This window comes from Coenobita brevimanus, chromosome 107, assembly GCF_032717465.1.
Source record: "Coenobita brevimanus isolate Jiangsu-jjx chromosome 107, ASM3271746v2, whole genome shotgun sequence".
NCBI classification, from domain to species: Eukaryota; Metazoa; Arthropoda; class Malacostraca; order Decapoda; family Coenobitidae; genus Coenobita; species Coenobita brevimanus.
In genome coordinates, this window is record NC_137060.1 from 5,445,942 (window position 1) to 5,464,788 (window position 18,847).

The window sequence follows — 18,847 nt, forward strand, 5'->3', positions numbered from 1 at the left end:
ACCCCCCTTTCTCATATACCTCTCCACCCCATCCCTCCATCTCATCCTCGGCCTCCCCCTCCCGCTTCCCCCCTCCACCTCACTCACATACACTCTCTTCGTCAGTCTTTCACCCTCCATCCTCTCCACATGGCCAAAGAGTAAATAAATAAATAAATAAAAATAAATAAAGACTATTAATCCCTTTAGCTGGTACCGGTAGGTGGTGGTGAGCATCATCCACCTACTTGATGTAGTGCTCCTTGCTTCTTCCTTTACATTTATCACCCTTTTTCTGTGTCTGCCCTCTTTCCTTTCCTACTTTTTCCATCTTTCCTATGATACGATGAAATACCTAATCAGCGTTCATTTACCGAATCGGCACTTTTAATTGGAAAACAATAATTTTTATCATCATATATATACCAGTAAGTTCATACATACCTAATTATCTAAAATCCTGTAAAAATTTTGAGTTTAATATAACCATTAATAAAAAGCCAGGATTCAGAGAAAAATTTTTGTTAAAGATAGCAAAAGCTTTATGCCTTCACCTCAACAACTTGCCTCTGCAGACTTCTATTTTGTATAAATATTAACATGTAAATACATTTATTTCCACTGTAGCTAAATCAATAAGTATGCAAAACAGAAGTCTGTCAAGGTGTGTTGGCTATCGAAAGGGGAAATACCTACTAACTTTAGCATGTTTTCACTCTGAACCCTGATTTTTCATTAACGATTAAATTATGCATAATTTTTTGACTGGACTTCATATAATTAGTGTACCGTATATGAACTTATATGGTGATAAAGATTTTAATATTTTCCTATTAAAGGTCCTGATTCAGTACTTTGTTGCACAGATTTTTCCTGTCACTTTTTATTACCAGTACTCATCTTTCCTTTTCAAGTGGCTTTCCATTGAGTGACAAGCCAAGTGATTTCCTGTAAACCAGAAAACCATTTACAATGCTGGGTTAAACCGTATATCCAGCCCATCTGGGTTGGCAGAGGATTAGTGCCCCTCCCCATAAAACAACTATCAGTAACTCAAAGACAAATGACCACCCCCTTATGTGATTATGGCATTGATTTGTTGAAAGATACATAAACCTCTTTAATCAAGGCTGGTCTTTATATTATGCCTTGTGCCAATGTTCCTGTATTCAAATTACCGGTAGGAGACCCCCACTGATTTTCATCCCAAGTGTTTTCTTTTCTTCGGCACCCTGACCATGTTTGCTGAGCTTCAGTACCAATGGGATGGAGCAGGGTGAGGGAACAATACAGCTCCAGCACATACCACTTGCACAAATACTTAGGCTCAATGATTCATATCCCACTGGTGATGCCTTAACCTAGAAAGCTGAGGAGCAGACTTTATCAGCAAAGTATTACTGGTAGGCTATCAGTTTTTGAAAAAAAAACTGCAGTTCAGTCTGGGAAATTCAGGTGGATTTTTCTAATTAACCCTGAGAAAAAACGAGCATTCACCTGAGCCACCTAAAACGAATAAACCATAACAGTGCAACATGTGACCCAGACACAACACCCTTTAGGTAACAAACTTGAAAGTCAATCTCCACACCACACACGCACACGATTACTCAGTACTTCAGTACCACACGTCAGTCATAAAACCATAACTTGAGACGCCATCCAACCATGCAAACTCTCCATTTACCTCCACACAATAGCTAAATACATAGGCTAATGCAACACTCAAACCACAACCCAATGGAACTGTCTCAAACTTTAGGTAAATTATTTTCAGACGGTCTGCAATGCTATAATGAGTAAACAGCTTGCATTGCATCAATACGTATTACAATAAAAAAAGTGAATTGTTTCTCTCAATCTGCTAGAGTATTTTATAACATTTGGTACAACATACGCAATGGAAGAACAGACAAGAGAAACGAGCAGTCTCAATAGTTTATCTCAACTTTTGTAAATCACGATATTCCCAAGGATTTAGAATATTGTGTTATTTTCTTGCACAAAAATAATTGATCAATTTATTTTCATTTGTTGATTAGTTATATTTTTCATTATGCACATTCTATGCATTATTATTTGAAAGTTCCTTGAGAAAGATCCTACCTGACACCATGACAAAGTAAACAAATGTTACGGGCTATGGCAGACGGCGAGGTGGCAAAGGCACTAATAAGTGTCTTGGAACGAGTTTCTGCGGCGTCCAAGTCTAGAAGTCCAGTTAGTAGAAACATTAAATATTACCTGCGTATATAATCATCAAGTTCTCGTGACATGACACCATCTCCAAGACCGTGGAAAATGTCTTGCCTGGTGGATTAGTTTGTCATCGTGACAATTTCAGGCTTGCCTTACACATAGTACCTTGGAAATGGTATTAAATATCAGGTCAAGTGTGTTAAATTTGTCTGTGCACATACCATTATAAGTCTCCAGTAACCATCATATTTGTTCGTGGTAAATATACTCTAAGCAGCAGATAGTCCTTATTAATTCAATTCATATTACTCCAGTTTGTTTATTCTGCAGCGACTGGAGCTCTGAGCTAGGGCTGCATATACACTAAACTGGTAGATTGTGCCATTCTTTTCAGAGACACTTTCAATTCCTGTTCAAGGCTCAGTTGGTCGCCAAACAAATATATTTTGGTACAATATATCAGCATGGGCATCCAGCGTGCATGATGGTAGGCACCTGGATGGCGGAACTTGGTTTCTGAAATGTCAATGACTCCGACTACCGTCAGTGTCAGTTCTCCTACCTCCCAATAATCATCCCGCAAAAAGCATTTGTTTTGGTTCAGCTCTTGAATGCAAGCGATAACTTCACCTCAGATGTCAATTAACCACTTGTCATTAACCGGAAGTATTATGTATTTCTGCTTATCTGTCGTCGACCAGCTATTTTTCAAATCTTCGAAGTCTGATTTAAATGGACTTGTAATCCTTCCAAAAAGTCTTTTTAAAACTGCACCTATCACTACCCCAGGGACATGGTGCCTGCATTCTAGTCGTAGCAGCTTTTTCCCCAACATCCTTTCAAGTCTACCTACTGCATCTTGAATTCGTCCTGTGTTGCTGGCAGTAGTGATGTAGCAAAGTCTTACAACAGCATCACCTACTTCCCAATTGTTCAGGGCATCCATTGTCACTTTTGCTTGGGATATACCAGTCCCATCTTTGAGCTCTGCCACTGCTAGTAGCTTCCCTTCTATGTAGTCGGGACCTCCAAAAATGAGGACTGCTTGTCTGTGCTCCACTGTACCTAGACACTGTCTAGGTACAAAGTATGTGATATTTATTCCTTTACTTTTCATTTTCTTATCAAGACGAACAAAATGAGATGCAGGTTGAAGGGGTTTGAAAAAAATTCACACAGTAAACTAAAATCACAAAAAAATTAGCTTAATTTTTGAGCTCGATGAGGAACCCCAGGACGAAATTTAATTTTAATAAAAATTATGTCACTGACTTTCTGTTGGACCAAAGAATGGGAAAATATACCATCACCTACAAGTTTAAAACATTTTGTTTTTTTGAACCACCCTAATGATGATTACTAAAGTTTCTGAGTCTGTTCATAACAAAAAAATTTTAAAGCACCCTTCCTGTCATAACCTTTCCAATCATCAGTATGGGTTCCACCAAGGATGCTCCACTGGCAGTCTTCTTGCTTTTCTATCGAACTCCTGGTCGTCCTCCCTTCGGGACTTCAGTGAAAGCTTTGTCATTGCACTTGACCTCTCAAAGGCTTTCGATTGAGTCAGGCATAATTCTTCAAATTACAAACTACCCTTTTTACGGTTTCTGCCTTTCTATCTGTGTCTTCATCTCTAGCTTCCTTTCTGGTTGTTCTATACCTGCTGTTGAAGATGGCCACTTTTCTTCTCCTAGGATTGTCAGTAATGCTGTTCCATAGGGCTCTGTCCTATCACCCACTCTCTTCATTATGTTCATCATTGACCTAAGCCATACATCTAACCCTGTTCACTCCTGTGCTGATGACTCCTCCCTTCACCTCTCCATCCGCATTCCACAGCATCCATCTTAGCAGTTACTTCAACAGACAAGGGATGAGACTATGGCACACTTAATGTCTGACTTGGCTCTTATCCCTGATTGGGGGCAGGATGTTTTTTCAAAAATACTCCCCCAGTATCCCTGCTTGTCGTAAAAGGCGACTTAAAGGGTTGGCGGAGGGTTAGTGCCCCTCCCCGGAAAACAACTAACTAAAAAGACAAACAAGAAGCCTCAGACAAGGACTGACCAAACGATGACGACTCAGGACCGGACAAAGGACTTGGTAATGGCAACATGGAATGTAAGAGGAGCGAATGGTGAGGTGAAAGAGAGAGAGATTTTCCAGGTGCTTGAAGGTGCAAAAGTGGATGTATGTGGAATAACTGAAACAAAATGGAGAAGAGAAAGTGTGAGAGAATGGGAGTATGGATGGGGTATATGTGCAGGAGTAGGTGAGAATGAGAGGGCAAAGGAAGGAGTATGTATAGTTGTGAGTAAAAGATGGAAGAAAAGCATAAGACAGTATGGATCACTTGGGTCAAGGATTGTGTGGGTGAGGTTGAAAGTTGGAATACAAATGTGGGCGATTGTGTGTGCGTATGCGCCAACGCAAGATCGTGCTAGCAGAGTGAGAGAAGAGTTCTGGACAAATGTGGAAGTGTGTGTGGAAAAGTTTGGAAGGAATGAGAGAGTGTTTTTGATTGGTGATATGAATGGTAAAGTAGGGAATGTGAAGGTGGATGGAATAGTTGGTGAGTGGGGTGTGCCTGCTGAGATAGATGAGAATGGTAGTGCGTTAGTGGACATTTGTGCTGGGAGGGGGTTGGTGATAGCCAATACCCTCTTCAGGCATAAAATGATCCACAGGTATACGTGGCAAGTGATGAGAAGGGTGGGTGGTGAACTGAATGAAGGGAAGGCAATGATTGATTATGTATGTGTGGATGAAAGGATGCAAAGATGTGTAATGGACGCAAGAGCTTATAGAGGTTGGGGGAGTGGACTTTCTGACCACTGCTTGCTGGTGGCCAGAATTAGGATCCAAGTAAGATGGAGAAATAGAAGAAGGGAAAGACGAGAGGAAGGAGTAGTTACAAGGAGAGTGGAAAGGTTACAAGAGGATGAGAAAAGGGCAGAGTATAAGAGAGAAGTGGAGGAACGATTGGGCAAATATGAATTGGAGCAGATGGGAGACGTTGAAGGTGTGTGCAGGATATTTACAGAAGAAATATTTGCAGTATGTGATGTGGTGTGTGGGAGGAAGAGAAGACGGAGGGGGGTGCAAGGAACAGCGTGGTGGACTGAAGAGGTGAGACAGGCTGTGGTACAATAGAAGAAAGCATACAATGAATGGATGAGAAATTGGGACGTGAAAGAAGTTGAGTGGCGGAAGAGAGAGTTATATGTAGAAAGAAAGAGAGAGGTGAAAAGATTAGTAAGAGAGAGTAAGAAGAGAGTGGATGAGGAATTTGGAAGGAATTTGAGTGTAAAGTGGAGGGTCTGTAAGAAAATGTTCTGGAAAGAGGTGAAGAGAGTAAGACAGGGTAGAAGTGAGGTTAGCAGGGGAGTGAAAGATAAAAATGGTAGATTACTAGTGGAGAAGGGAGAAAAAGTGAGCAGATGGAGAGAACACTTTAAGGAATTGTTGAACATACAGGATGGAAGTAATGCCAGTATAAGTGGCTGGGGAATGGCTGGGAGAAGGAGGGAAGTGAGAAGACATGAAGTAATCAGTAGCATAGAAATTGTGGAAGCAATGAAGAAAGTTAAATTGGGGAAAGCCCCAGGAATTGATGGAGTGTGTGGTGAAATGCTGAAGCATGGGGGAGAGATAGTAGTAGAATGGATGTGGAAGATGTGTAGATTGGCCTGGGAGGAAGGTAGAGTCCCGGAGGATTGGAAGTCAGGTATAATTATTCCCTTGTACAAAGGAAAAGGGGAAAATGAAGTGTGTGGTAATCATAGGGGGATTTGTCTTCTTAGTATAACAGGAAAAGTGTATGGTAGGATACTTATTGACAGAGTTAGAGAAAGAACAGAGGAATTAGTTGGAGAAGAACGGGGAGGCTTTAGGAAGGGAAGAGGTTGTGTAGATCAGATATTCATTCTTAGATCTTTAATGGAAAAGTTTCTAGAGAAGGGAAAGAAGTTGTATGCACCTTTCATGGATTTGGAGAAAGCATATGGCAGGGTGGATAGACAAGGATTGTGGAAAGTATTAAGAATATATGGAGTAGATAGGAAGTTGTTGAATGCTGTGAAGAGTATGTATGATGGTGCTAAGACTGCAGTGCGTGTGGATGGTGAACTAAGTGAATTTTTCTCTTTGAAGGTTGGGTTTAAACAGGGATGTGTCATGTCTCCATGGTTGTTCAATCTGTACATGAATGGGGTAATAAAAGAGGTACAAGGTAGAATAGTGGATGTTGGAGTGGCCCTGGTGAGAGAGGATAGTGTTTGGAAACTCCCTGTACTGTTGTTTGCAGATGATACTGTGTTGTTGAGTGAAGATGAAGGAGAGCTGCAAGGCTTGGTGGATGAGTTTGGGAGAGTGTGTAAGAAACAGAATCTAAAGGTGAATGTAGGGAAGAGTAAAGTGATGGTCTTTGAGAGAGGTGAAATCAGTGAATGTACAGCGAGGTTGGATGGTGAGGAATTGGAAAATGTGAGTACGTTTAAGTACTTGGGTAGTGTGATGAGTAAGGATGGAGGTTTGGAGGGTGAAGATCTTGAAAGGGTACAGCAGGGAGGAAAGGTTGCTGGTTCTTTGAAAGCAGTGAGAAGAAATAGGGAAGTGAGCATGGAAGTGAAAAAGCTACTACATGACAGTATTGTGATACCAACTCTAACGTATGGAAGTGACTTGGACGTTGTTGGAAGGACACAAGTCAAGAGTGAGAGCAGTGGAAATGAGTTATTTAAGAGGAGCCTGTGGAGTAACATGGAGAGACAGGCTGACGAATGAGGATATAAAGGAGCATTGTGGTGTGAATGTGGACGTGATAGGAAGCGTTATGAGGAACACACTGAGGTGGTTTGGCCATGTGGAGAGGATGGAGGGTGAAAGACTGACGAAGAGAGTGTATGCGAGTGAGGTGGAGGGGGGAAGAGGGAGGGGGAGGCCGAGGATGAGATGGAGGGATGGGGTTGAGAGGTATATGAGAGAGAGGGGTGTGAGTTTGGAGCAGGGCAGTGAAATGGCGGAGGACAGGGCGACTTGGAGGCGATTTGTTTGTGGCCACCCCAAACGGGATTGAGGTGTCTGGCATTAGATAGATAGATAGAAAAATTCAGTTCTTACATAAGGTACCAAACTCAGTCCTGCATCATCTTTGAACATACAGTAATTCCTCGATATACGATACCCCTACATGCAATACTGTGGCTTAACGTTGGGGATAGAAATTGCACCATACCCCTCCTAACAATGGCCAAACCCTGGTTTAATGATGGGTTTTGATTTTTCTTGCTGATTTTGATGATATTTTAGACTAAAACTGTGTGTTTTGGTTGATTTATAAATTGCTTTTAGACTTCAGTTAATGTGCTTTAGCCACAGGTGGAGTGAACATTGTCATTTTGGGGTACAGTTTACTAAGCTTGATTTTTTTCCAGGCTTATATTTGACGATAGTCAGATTATATTTGTTGGTATGGGTGAGTTATTTACAGGTGTTAGACTTTGGTTAGCTTCCTTGACAGCTGTTAGGCAATTTTGATTGCCTTTAAACCTGTTTTTGGGCTCATCTGGGTGGATTTTGGACTTGGTTTGGGGGGAAACCCAAGGCTAGTAAACAGTCCACATTGAAATATATATTGAAAGTACCCCGATATACGATATGCCGCCTAACGATAGGGTTTTGCCTAACTAGTTACTGTAGATCGTTAAACCAGGATATGCCTGTACTGTACTTGGGGTGTCATTCTCTCCGAATTTATCTTGGAAAGATCATATTGCTGCTCATGTAAAATCTGCTTCTAAGAGATTAAGTGTGTTGAGCTGTCTCCATGCCTTCTGTACCCCTGCCAAGTTGTTGACTTTATACATGGGTTTTATACTGCTCTGTGTAGGGTACATCTCATGAGTGGGGAGGCTCCCCACATACAGCTCTTCTCAACAAGGTGGAGTTAAAGGCTTTTTGTCTCATCAGCCCTCCTCGTCTTATGGACTCCATTCAACATCTGTCTTCTCACCACATTGTTGCATCTTCATCTTTTTTCTGCCACTGCTTCAATGGTTATTGCTTCTCTGAACTGCCTGCTTGCATCCCGGCACCACAACAGTGGGTGCATAGCACCATTCTAGCAGCAAAGTGTCATCCCTTTTATGTTCAACTCTCTAATGCAAGAGTTAACCATTGCTCCCAGTCCTTCATGTATGCAACAGGTCAACTCTGGAACTGTCTTCTTCTGTTTTTCCTACTACCTATAATCCCCGGTCATGTAAACACAGTGTGTCCAGGCATCTCAAAGTCTTGAATTTGGTTTTCTGTTGTCTTGTTTATATTTTTTGTATTTGTTGGCTTCTAGCCTTTGGTTCCTTCTTCCTTGCATATGAAAAAAAGAAATGAAGAGGAATAACCCAAATGATACAAAGTAAATTCCTAACTTAAACAAAATGAGAGAGAAAAGCACAAGTGAACCCAATTGGGGGACTTGTGAAGCTACCTACCACTAGAGGCCATCACCGTTAACAGCTTCGTTGCTGCAAGTACGTGTTAAATTACTCTGATTTTTCTCTGTTGATGTGAGAACCTGTGTGGCAAAATACCATCATACTACTGAAGTATTGAAAAAGCTTCATAACAAAAATATAACGGAGGAGAATACATTGTTCTCATTGATTTATTTCCTTGAAAACGAAACCCAAATTTTGAAAACCTGACACTTATTTCTTTCTTTTTGTTGTTGTTGATAATGAAGTTGCTACAAAGCTGCATTAATTCTTGCCTCCTGAAATGTTCAATTTATATTGTAGTTTTAGCCAAGCACATGTTTTGTTTGTCATTCTCTCTTGTGGTGGAAATATAAGGATGATATATTAAATTATTCTACATCAGCCATCTGAGCTCAGAGACAGTCCCCATTCCAAGATTTGATATGACTTATTTGAAAGTGGTGGTAGTGCATTTTCTTCGGGGGACAAGTCATATCAAATCTTGGAACAGACACTGTCTCTGAGCTTGGATGGCTGATGTAGAATTTTTTAATGTATTACCATTAAATTTCCACCAAAAGAGAGATTGATGCAAACAAAAGTGCATGGCTATAACTACAGTATCAGTCAAACATTTCAGGAGGCAAAATTTAACTCAGCTTTGTAACAACATCATTAAAAATGACAAGAAGAAATGTATAAGTGGCAGGTGTTCAAGATTTGGGCTTCGTTTTCACTGAAATACAACAACAAGAACTATGTATTCTCCTCTTGTCATATTTTTGTTATGAAGCTTTTTTGATACAGGCATACCCCAGTTTAACAATGCATTTGGTTAGATAAAAAAACATTGCTAGGTAGGGTGTCTTATCTTGAGGTAGATTTAACATGTAAAGTACAGTATAAGGATGCATTTTTTTTTAGTCTTGGGTTTCCCCCCCAACCAAGTCCTAAACCCACCCATATGAGTCCAAAAATAAGTTTCTAGCTAACTTAAACCCCCAGATAGCTTTAAAACAAACTAAAATAAGCTTAAAAGCAATTTATAACTCTCTTATACCCAAAAATAAAATCTGAAAATCATCAAAAATAGGTCTGGAAAAAATCAGACTTAAACAGTACCCCAGAATATCAATGTTCACCCCACCTATGACTAAAAACACTTTAATCTTTGTCTAAAAACAGTTTATAAATCAACCTAAACACAAAATTCAAGTCTATAATATCATCAAAATTGTTATAAAAAAAAAAAAAAAAAAAAAATTGTTTTACAGGGTTTTGGCCATCGTTCGGCAGGGTAGGGTGGTATTTCTGCCTGCATCGCTATGCCAGGGTATTGCATCTAGGGGTATCTTATCTCGGGGTCTGCCTGTACTTCAGTGGTGTATGATGGTATTTTGCCACACAGGTTCTCACATCAGCAAAGAAAACTCACGGTAATTGAACACGTACTAGGGGCAGAGAAGCCGTTAAATAGTGAGAGATATCTGGTGGCAGACGAATTCCACAAGTTCCCCATTCCCAAATGAAGGGGAGAAATAAACTAAGTGCTGTACAGCAAACTCTAGATTATCCGTCATCACAGTATCCAGTGCTGCTGGCTCAGTTCTATTAAGCCCCAAATGCTGGGCTATTTTTAATGCAGTTGTCACCTCACTACAGGCAATTTCCTAGAAATTGCTTTTTTTCAAACCTTAGTTCTTGTCCATGGATGTCATGTATTAAGGACATGTCTGCATGCTCCTCTCTTCTTACCATGCAGTTGTGAAACGGTAGTGCTGTGACTAACTCTGTGGCATCCTATGTTCGTTGTTGTTACAGATCCTATGGCCTGACAGTACTCATGTCCTAGTGCTCTGTTGTGATCCAGAAAATACTGTACTGTATGACAGCACATGGTGCGAACCCCCAGTGCTGTGTCTGCTTTCCACCTGCCTCAATATGTGGCCCCAGAGTGCTCCATGCCCTAGTGCTCCCTACTATACCTGACCCTAGTCCTGTGTGATGGCTGAGTTTGTGGCCTTTTTGGTGTTGCCCTGGCTGCTGCAGGTCCTGCTGGCCTTGTGTATTGTCCTGGTTGTTGTCTCCATGGTGCCTCCACCATCTGCTAAGAGGCATGGTATTGTTTTCTCCATGGAGATAAAAGATGGAGATAATCGAGAAGGTGGAACAAGGCTGGACCAACGCAAGGCTAATGGAGCACTATCACATGCCCCGGATCACGTTGCAGGATCTGTGGAAGAACAAGAACTCCATCAAGATGCTCTTCCAGGGTGAACATGGCACAACTGTGCAATGGCACGAACTCAAAATGATGGCCAAGCCATGCTTTGATGAATTCAACCAGGCCTGCCTGAAGAGGTTCCAACAACAGCGTGCCAGTGGCGTGATTGTGTCCCATCAAGCTGAAGGCTGTAGCCTCCAGCTTTGCTGAGCAGCTGGGGTCACGGATTTCAAGGCATCTGAAGGTTGGTTGACTCAGTTCAAGCTTCAACATGGGCTGTCTAACAAGATTACCTGTGGTGAATCGTTGGATGCAGACAGCAAAGAAATTGATGAGTTTTGCACCAAGCTCAAAAACCTGAGTAATGAAGAAGGGTTATATCTCAATCAGGTTTATAATGCTGATGAAACTGGTCAGTTCTTCAGGTCTGTCCCGACTAATACTTTGGCTGACGTGAAGGAATAGTCTTTACCTGCTCGTAAGGGAAGCAAATAAGACATATCTGTTTTGTGCTGTGCCAATGCAACAGGCTCCCATCGCCTGAAACCTTTTGTAGTAGGGCACACCAAGAAGTTTTTAGGATAGAGGGTCGGGATGGATAATATCACAATACAGTATCTGGCCTGACGCCGAATGTTGAGCCGATGGGAGGGGTATTGTGCAATGTCCGGCATTTCACTTTATTCGACACAGGGCTTGGCTAGATTACAATAGACAGTTGGGAGTTTGCTGTACCAGTAATTACTCAAATGAACGGGGCATTTGTCTTCTTAGTGTAATAGGAAAAGTATATGGTAGGATACTTATTTACAGAGTTAGGGAAAGGGCAGAGGAATTAGTTGGAAAAGAACAAGGAGGTTTTAGGAAGGGAAGAGGTTGTGTAGGTCACATATTCATTCATAGGTCTTTAGTGGAAAAGTTTATAGAGAAGGGAAAGAAGTTGTATGTGGCCTTCATGGATTTGTGGAAGTGTATGACAGGTTGGATAGACAAGGAATGTAGAAAATACAGTATTAAGAATATATAGAGTAAATGGGAAGTTGTTGAATGCTGTGAAGAGTATGTATGAAGGTGCTAAGGCTGCAAGTGCATGTAGATGGCTAATTGAGTGAAATTTTCTGCTTGAATATTGGATTGAAACAGGGATGTGTCATGTCTCCATGGCTGTTCATTTTATATGTGGATGGGGTTATAAAAGAGATACAAGGTGGGGCAGTGGATGTTGGAGTAGCTTTAATGAGAGAGAGCAGCATTTGGAAACTTCCTGTACTGTTGTTTGCAGATGATACTATTTTGTTAAGTGAAGACGAAGGGGTACTGGAAAGCTTGGTGAATGAGTTTGGAAGAGTGCAGGAAACGGAATCTAAAAGTGAATGTAGGGAAGAGTAATGTTATGGTCTTTGAGAGAGGTGAAGTCACTGGATGTACAGTGAGGGTGGATGATGAGGAAATGGAAAATGTTAGTACTGTACAATAAAACCTCAATAAGTCGATCCTGCAGAACACTAAGTCACACTTCTGACAGAGGTGTGACTTAGTGTTTATTCGAAGGGATAAGTTTTAGTTTCTTATATTCCAAGTGCTGCAGTTTAGTTTAATATATTCAAAGTCTTATATTTTAGTTTAATTGATTGTAAAGGGAAGTAAATAAGTGCAGAACTTTATGTTTTTTTTTTTATGCAAAGAAGAAGGAACCAAAGGCCGCGAGCCCCCAATTGTAGTCCCTTCCAAGAGAAAAACAAAATACAAGAGAGAGCCAAATTCAAGATCCTATAATTTCGAGATGCCTGGACACAGTGTGTTTGAAAGACTGGAGATCGTAGGAAGCAGGAAATACAGACAGAGGGAGACAGTTCCAGAATTGACCTGTTGCATAAATGAAGGACCGGGAGTAACGGTTAACTCTTGCATTAGAGAGTTGAACAGAAAAGGGATGAGAGTTTGCTGCTAGACGGGTGCTACGCGCCCGTCATAGAGGTGGAGGAATGCATGCAGACAGTTCAGAGGAGCAGTGACCATTGAAGTAGCGATGGAAAAGAGATAAAGATGCAACAGTGTGACGAAGAGGCAGAGGTTGAAGGGATTCAGTAAGAGGAGGAGAGTTAATGAGACGAAAAGCCTTTGACTCCACTCTATTGAGAAGAGCTGTATGTGGGGAGCCTCCCCACACATGAGAGTTGTACTCCACACAGGGACAGATAAAACCCCTGTATAGAGTCAACAATTGTGCTGGGGTAAAGAAGGAATGGAGTCGGCTTAGCACACCTAAACTCTTGGAAGCATATTTTACAAGAGATGTAATATGATCTTTCCAAGATAAGTCCCAAGTAAATGAAACCCCATGCATGTTCAAGGATGATGCAAGATTAAGCTGAATGTTATTAAACTTTAGTGGGTATACCTGTGGAAGATTGTGTCGGGTTGATAGGTGTAAAAACTGAGTTTTTGATGCATTAAAAACAACCAGGTTATTTTTACCCCAGTCAGAGATATGAGCCAAGTCAGACATTAGGTGTGCCATAGCCTCATCCCATGTTTGTTGAAGTGACTGCTGAGATGGACGTTGCGGGATCTGAATGGAAAGGTGAAGGGTAGAGTCATTAGCATAGGAGTGGATAGAGTTAGATGTACAGCTTAAAAGGTCATTGATGAATAAAAGGAAGAGAGTTGGTGATAGGACAGAGCCCAGAGGAGCACCACTGTTGATAGATCTAGAAGAACGATGGCCGTCTACAACAGCGGCTATAGAATGACCCGAAAGGAAGCTAGAGATGAAGGCACAGATAGAAGGAGAGAAACAGTAAGAGGGCAGTTTGGAAATTAAAGATTGATGCCAGACTCGATCGAAAGCCATAGAGATGTCAAGTGCAATGGCAATGCTTTCACCAAAGTCCCGAAAGAAGGATGACCAGGAGTCTGATAGGTAGTTGAGAAGATCGCCAGTGGAGCGTCCCTGACGGAACCCATACTGACGATCAAAAGAAGGTTGTGACAGGAAAGATGCCTTAAAATTTTTCTATTAAGAATTGCCTCAAAAACTTTTGAGATACAGGATGTTAAAGCAGTTGGACGATACGTAGTTAGAGGGTTGGGAATGATCACCCTTCTTTGGGACTGGCTGAATGTGAGCAAACTTCCAGCAAGAAGGAAAGGCACAAGTTGACAGACAAAGGCAAAAGAGCTTGCCTAGGCAGGGTGTAAGCACAGAAACACAGTTCTTGAGAACAACAGGAGGGACTCCATCAGGCCCATATGCCTTATTAGTATTGAGGCCTGTGATGGCAGAAAATACATCAACTGAAGAAATCTTAATGTCAGCCATGAGGAAGTCAAAGGGGGGAAGTGATGGAGGAACAGCACCGGAATCGTCAGGTGGAATTGGAGGAGAAAGTCTGAGCTAGGAGATCTGCTTTATCAGTGGAAGAAATAGCTACAGAGCCATCAGAGTAGAAAAGGGGAGGGAAGGATGATGAGGTAAAGTTGTTAGAAAGGTTTTTGGCAAGGTGCCGGAAGGAGCAGGAAGAATTCGAGTTGGAGTGTTGAGAGCATTTAGTACGGATGTAATTATTTTTAGCAGAGCGAAGAACAGACTTAGCACGATTCTGGGCAGAAACGTATAAAAGATGTGATTCAGGGGTGGGTTGGCTCTGATACCTCTTATAGGCCCTCTCCTTGTTGCAGACAGCATTAGAACAAGCATGATTAAACCAAGGCTTTCTTGCATTAGTCAGAGGATATGAGAAAGGAATGTATGCTTCCATGCCCGAGAGAATAACCTCCGTAATGCGCAAGGCACACTCAGATGGCTCCCGGCCATGGAAGCAATAATCATTCCAGGGAAAATCAAAGAAGTACTGCCTGAGGACCTTCCAATCTGCAGCTCCAAAGTGCCACAGACGACGTTTCTTTGGAGGGTCCACAGGCCGTACCAGAGCGATAGGACAGGTTAAGGTGATAAGGTTGTGAACGGAGGTGCCCAACGGAGAGAAAAGATTAACAGTGTAAGCAGAAAGATTAGTAGTGAGGAAGAGGTCAAGTATGTTGGAGCTCTCTCCAAGGCGGTCAGGGATACGAGTAGGATGCTGTACAACCTGCTCTAGGTCATTAAGGATAGAAAATATGTAGGCTAGTTCACCAGGTAGATCAGTGAAAGGAGAGGAGAGCCAAAGGTGGTGGTGAACATTGAAATCTCCTAGAATGGAGATTTCAGAGAAAGGAGAAATGGATAGAATGTGTTCCATTGTAGAAGTAAGATAGTCAAAGAATTTTTGATAGTAGAATTAGGAGATAAGTAAACAGCGCAGATATATTTAGTCAGAGAATTACAGGAAAGCCAAAGCCAGAGTGTAGAGAATTCAGAAGAATCGAGTTCAGGAACACGAGAACAAGATAGATCATTGCGTACATATACGCAACATCCACCTTTGGCTTTGAAATGAGTATAGAGAAAGTAGGAGAATACAGAAAAGGATTTGCTGTCAGTTGCCTCAGACAGTTGAGTCTCAGTTAGAAAAAGAAGGTGAGGTTTAGAGAAGGAGAGGTGGTGCTCAACAGAGCGAAAGTTAGAGGAAAGGCCGTGAATGTTGCAGAAAAGAACAAGAAAAGAGTCAGACAGTGGTTCCAGGCAGCTCAAGTCGTCTCCGGGAGAGGGGCGGAAGGTGGGGGCATTTATGGTCCCACCCCCTCGGGGACTTCGAGGCCACGTGTAGTGCTGCCATGATTTTTTGATTTTGGGAAAGGAAGTGAAGTGTGTACTGTGCATGCAGTTTTGTGTTGATAGTTAAAGAAACTTGTACTGGAGAGCATGCTGGCCTACTCTCTGTGTTATTTAGACACTGAAAAAGTTCTGCAAAGGGGGATGGTCGGGACCTAGTCCCAAGGGCTGATGAAACGGGAGCTCCAGCTCTCCCTGTCATCAGCTTTCCATCCACCTTGGGAGTACTGCCCTGCTCGACTGGTGCTACAGTCTACTGTTGCTCCCCCACTTGTGCAACCTCCTATCGTAGCTTAGTCAGTGACATGCACCAAATTGCTTTTATTGTTTATTTTTATTGCTTTATAAATGCCTCATTAGTTTAATGTTAATAAACAAGTAGTCACTTATAATTTTTGTCTATTGGAGATAGTAATGTGCGCTAGGTTTTTTTTTACAATAAAGTTCTGGTTAGTTGGAAAGTTCGTTAAGTCAAACTACCTTAGAGCTCCATGTAGTTTAACTTATGAAGGGTTTGCTGTATATTTCAGTACTTGGGTAGTGGGTAGTGTGATGAGTAGGGATGGAAGTTTGGAGGGTGAAGTGCTTGAAAGGGTACAAGGAAGAAATGTTGCTGGTTCTTTGAAAGCAGTGATAGGAAACAGGGAAGTAAGCATGGAAGTTAAAAAGTCATTGCACAACAGTACTGTGATACCAGCTCTAAATTATGGAAGTGAAGCTTGGACCATGCTGGAAGGACACACGTCAAGAGTGAGAGCAGTGGAAATGAGTTATTTGAGAGGAGCATGTGGAGTTACTGTACATGGAAAGACAGACTGACATATGAGGAAGTGAAGGAGCGCTGTGGTGTGGATGTGGATGTGATAGAAAGCGTTAGGAGAAATACACTGAGGTGGTTTGGCCATGTGGAGAGGATGGCGAGGGGGAGACTAATGAGGAGAGTGTATGTGAGTGAGGTGGAGGGGGGGGAGAGGGAGGCTGAGGCCAAGGATGAGATGGAGGGATGGAGTGGAGAGGTATTTGAGAGAGAGGAGTGTGAGCTGGCAGGGCAGTGAATTGGCATGGGACTGGGCGACATGGAGGCAGTTTGTTTGTGGCCACCCCTTATGGGATCAAGGCATCTGGCAATGGAATAAAAAAAAAAAATAGAAAATAGAAAAGTAAAAAAGAAAAATGACCCTAAGCAGTCTAAATATTTAAATTGCCTAAATGAACCCAAATGAACGGGGAAAAAAACCAGTGTAGATGATAGCATGTGCCTACTGAGTATCCCATGGAGGACCTATTATTAAGAATTATGTACCTTTCAGGATGTGGCCTCACTGTGTTCACAACCTCGCTTAGTTGCTGTATCCAAGACCAAACCCAAGGAAATGATCATTGAGGCATACAGTGCTGGCCAGCGGCACTTTGGAGAGAATTATGTCCAGGAGTTGGTGGAGAAGGCCAATGATCAGCAGGTGTGTATTGTCCAATACTTGTTGTTGTTGTTATTGGTATTATTGCTGTTGTTATGGTGGTGGTGGTGGCGGTGGTGGCAGCGGCCCTTGAATTTAGTGACCTAATAATATCTGGTCACTTGAGTCAATTGCTCTCTTGAGGGAAGCAGTTTGTTACATACATATGCCATACAGTAGTTTCGTTTCGTTTCGTTTTTAAAGGTTCCAACATGCTTGCATGTGTCGGCCTTGGTCACCTAATGGCTGCTCTCCATGCTGCACGATCCATTACAACCTCCCTGTTCAGTCCCTTAACCCTAAGGTCACACTTAATGACCTCGTCCCACGTTTTTCTCGGTCTACCTCTCATAACCCCACCCCCAATATTAACACTTCTCACCTTCCTCACCCAATTATCATCCCCCATCCTCTCCACATGTCCAAACCACCTCAGTCTACCTCTCGTCATCACAACACCAATACACTCCAGTCCCATCCTACCTCTCAACTCTTCCATCGTAAACCCAGCCCCTCCAGGCCTTGGACGCAGGGACGCACTGCACATCCACCTAAGCATTGTCATTTCTGTACGTCTGAGCCGGGGAATATCTTCCTTCTTCACTGCCCAGGTCTCACTACCTTACAGCATTACACTTCTAACACATGCTGCATACAAAGACCCCTTAGCACGTAGGGAGAGCCCTCTCAATGTCAGGAGAGGCAAGAGCTCCCTGAACTTCTTCCAACCACTTCTCACCCTAGCCACAGAGCTAGCTCCAGCCCCACCTCCAGCGCACAACATGTCTCCCAAATAACAAAACTTCCACACACTCAAGAGATTCACCAGCAAGTTCAATCCTTTCACGTCTGACAATCTCCACCTGCTCACCCCGGCATGCCATACACATAAAATCAGCATTATCTCGCAGTCTACCTCTGATACCACTACATCTCTTATGCACCCATTTATCACACACACCGCACAAGATGGAATTACTTCCCACGCCCTTGCGGCAAACTGCACATGGCCACTCTCCCTCGTCTTTGACAGTACCGCCACCAACCCTAGATATCATCACTTTTGTTGTATCTGCATTTACCCTTAAACCCTTTTGCCCCATACCATCTCTCCACTTCCAAACCTTTCCTCTGCCTCCCTTTCATTCTCTGCAATCATCTCCAAATCATCAGCATACAACAACTCCCACTGGAGTCCGTTTCTAAAGTCACGTGAAAGGGCTTCAAGTACTGTACCATGATAAACAACATGGGACTCAAGGCTGACCCCTGATGCACGCCAACATTCACGGAAAACTCATCACTCGAATCTCCATTCACTCTCACCTGGGTGTGAACACCCACATACATGGCCATAACCACCCTAACCAGCCACTCCTCCAAGCCAAGCTTTCTCATTGCCCACTTCACCACCTCTCTAGGGACTCTGTCAAAGGCCTTTTCCAAATCAACAAAAACAAAATAAAGACCCCTTCTCCTACCAATATATTTTTCCTGAAGCTGTTGAACAATGAATATGGCATCAGTGGTCCCCCTACCTGGCATAAACCCAAACTGCATCTCATCAATATTCACTCTTTCTCTAATCATACCTTGTAAAACTCTCTCCATTACCTTCATTATCTGATCTAAAAGCTTTATACCTCTATAATTTCCTCTTTCCAGGGCATCACCCTTCCCTTTATACACATTTACAATTACACTCTTCAGCCAATCATCTGGGAGAACACACTCATAAATAATCCTATTTATCAGGTCAGTGACTAAACTCACCCCTATAGCGCCTGAGGCCTTTATT

At 42.3% G+C, this 18,847-nt stretch overlaps 2 protein-coding genes across 3 annotated transcripts in view; one reads left to right on the forward strand and one right to left on the reverse strand.

The window, feature by feature from the left end:
• Ssu72 (Ssu72 CTD phosphatase) overlaps nucleotides 1–1,721 on the reverse strand; it is a 32,792-nt gene extending 31,071 nt beyond the window's left edge. Inside the window, exon 1 of one of the 2 annotated variants that reach the window (XM_080285700.1) lies at nucleotides 1,667–1,721. The gene's annotated coding sequence lies outside the window, so the exon portion shown is untranslated. Of the gene's footprint in view, nucleotides 1–1,500; nucleotides 1,532–1,666 lie in introns of those variants that run through there. The other variant, XM_080285701.1, reaches the window with a different exon arrangement.
• A 383-nt stretch (nucleotides 1,722–2,104) lies between these two features.
• LOC145416803 (pyridoxal phosphate homeostasis protein) overlaps nucleotides 2,105–18,847 on the forward strand; it is a 57,036-nt gene continuing 40,293 nt past the window's right edge. The window contains exons 1-2 of the mRNA XM_080285728.1: nucleotides 2,105–2,199; nucleotides 16,903–17,052. Coding sequence (XP_080141854.1) covers nucleotides 2,110–2,199; nucleotides 16,903–17,052 — 240 coding nt within the window. The 5' untranslated portion in view covers nucleotides 2,105–2,109. The remainder of the gene's footprint in view (nucleotides 2,200–16,902; nucleotides 17,053–18,847) is intronic.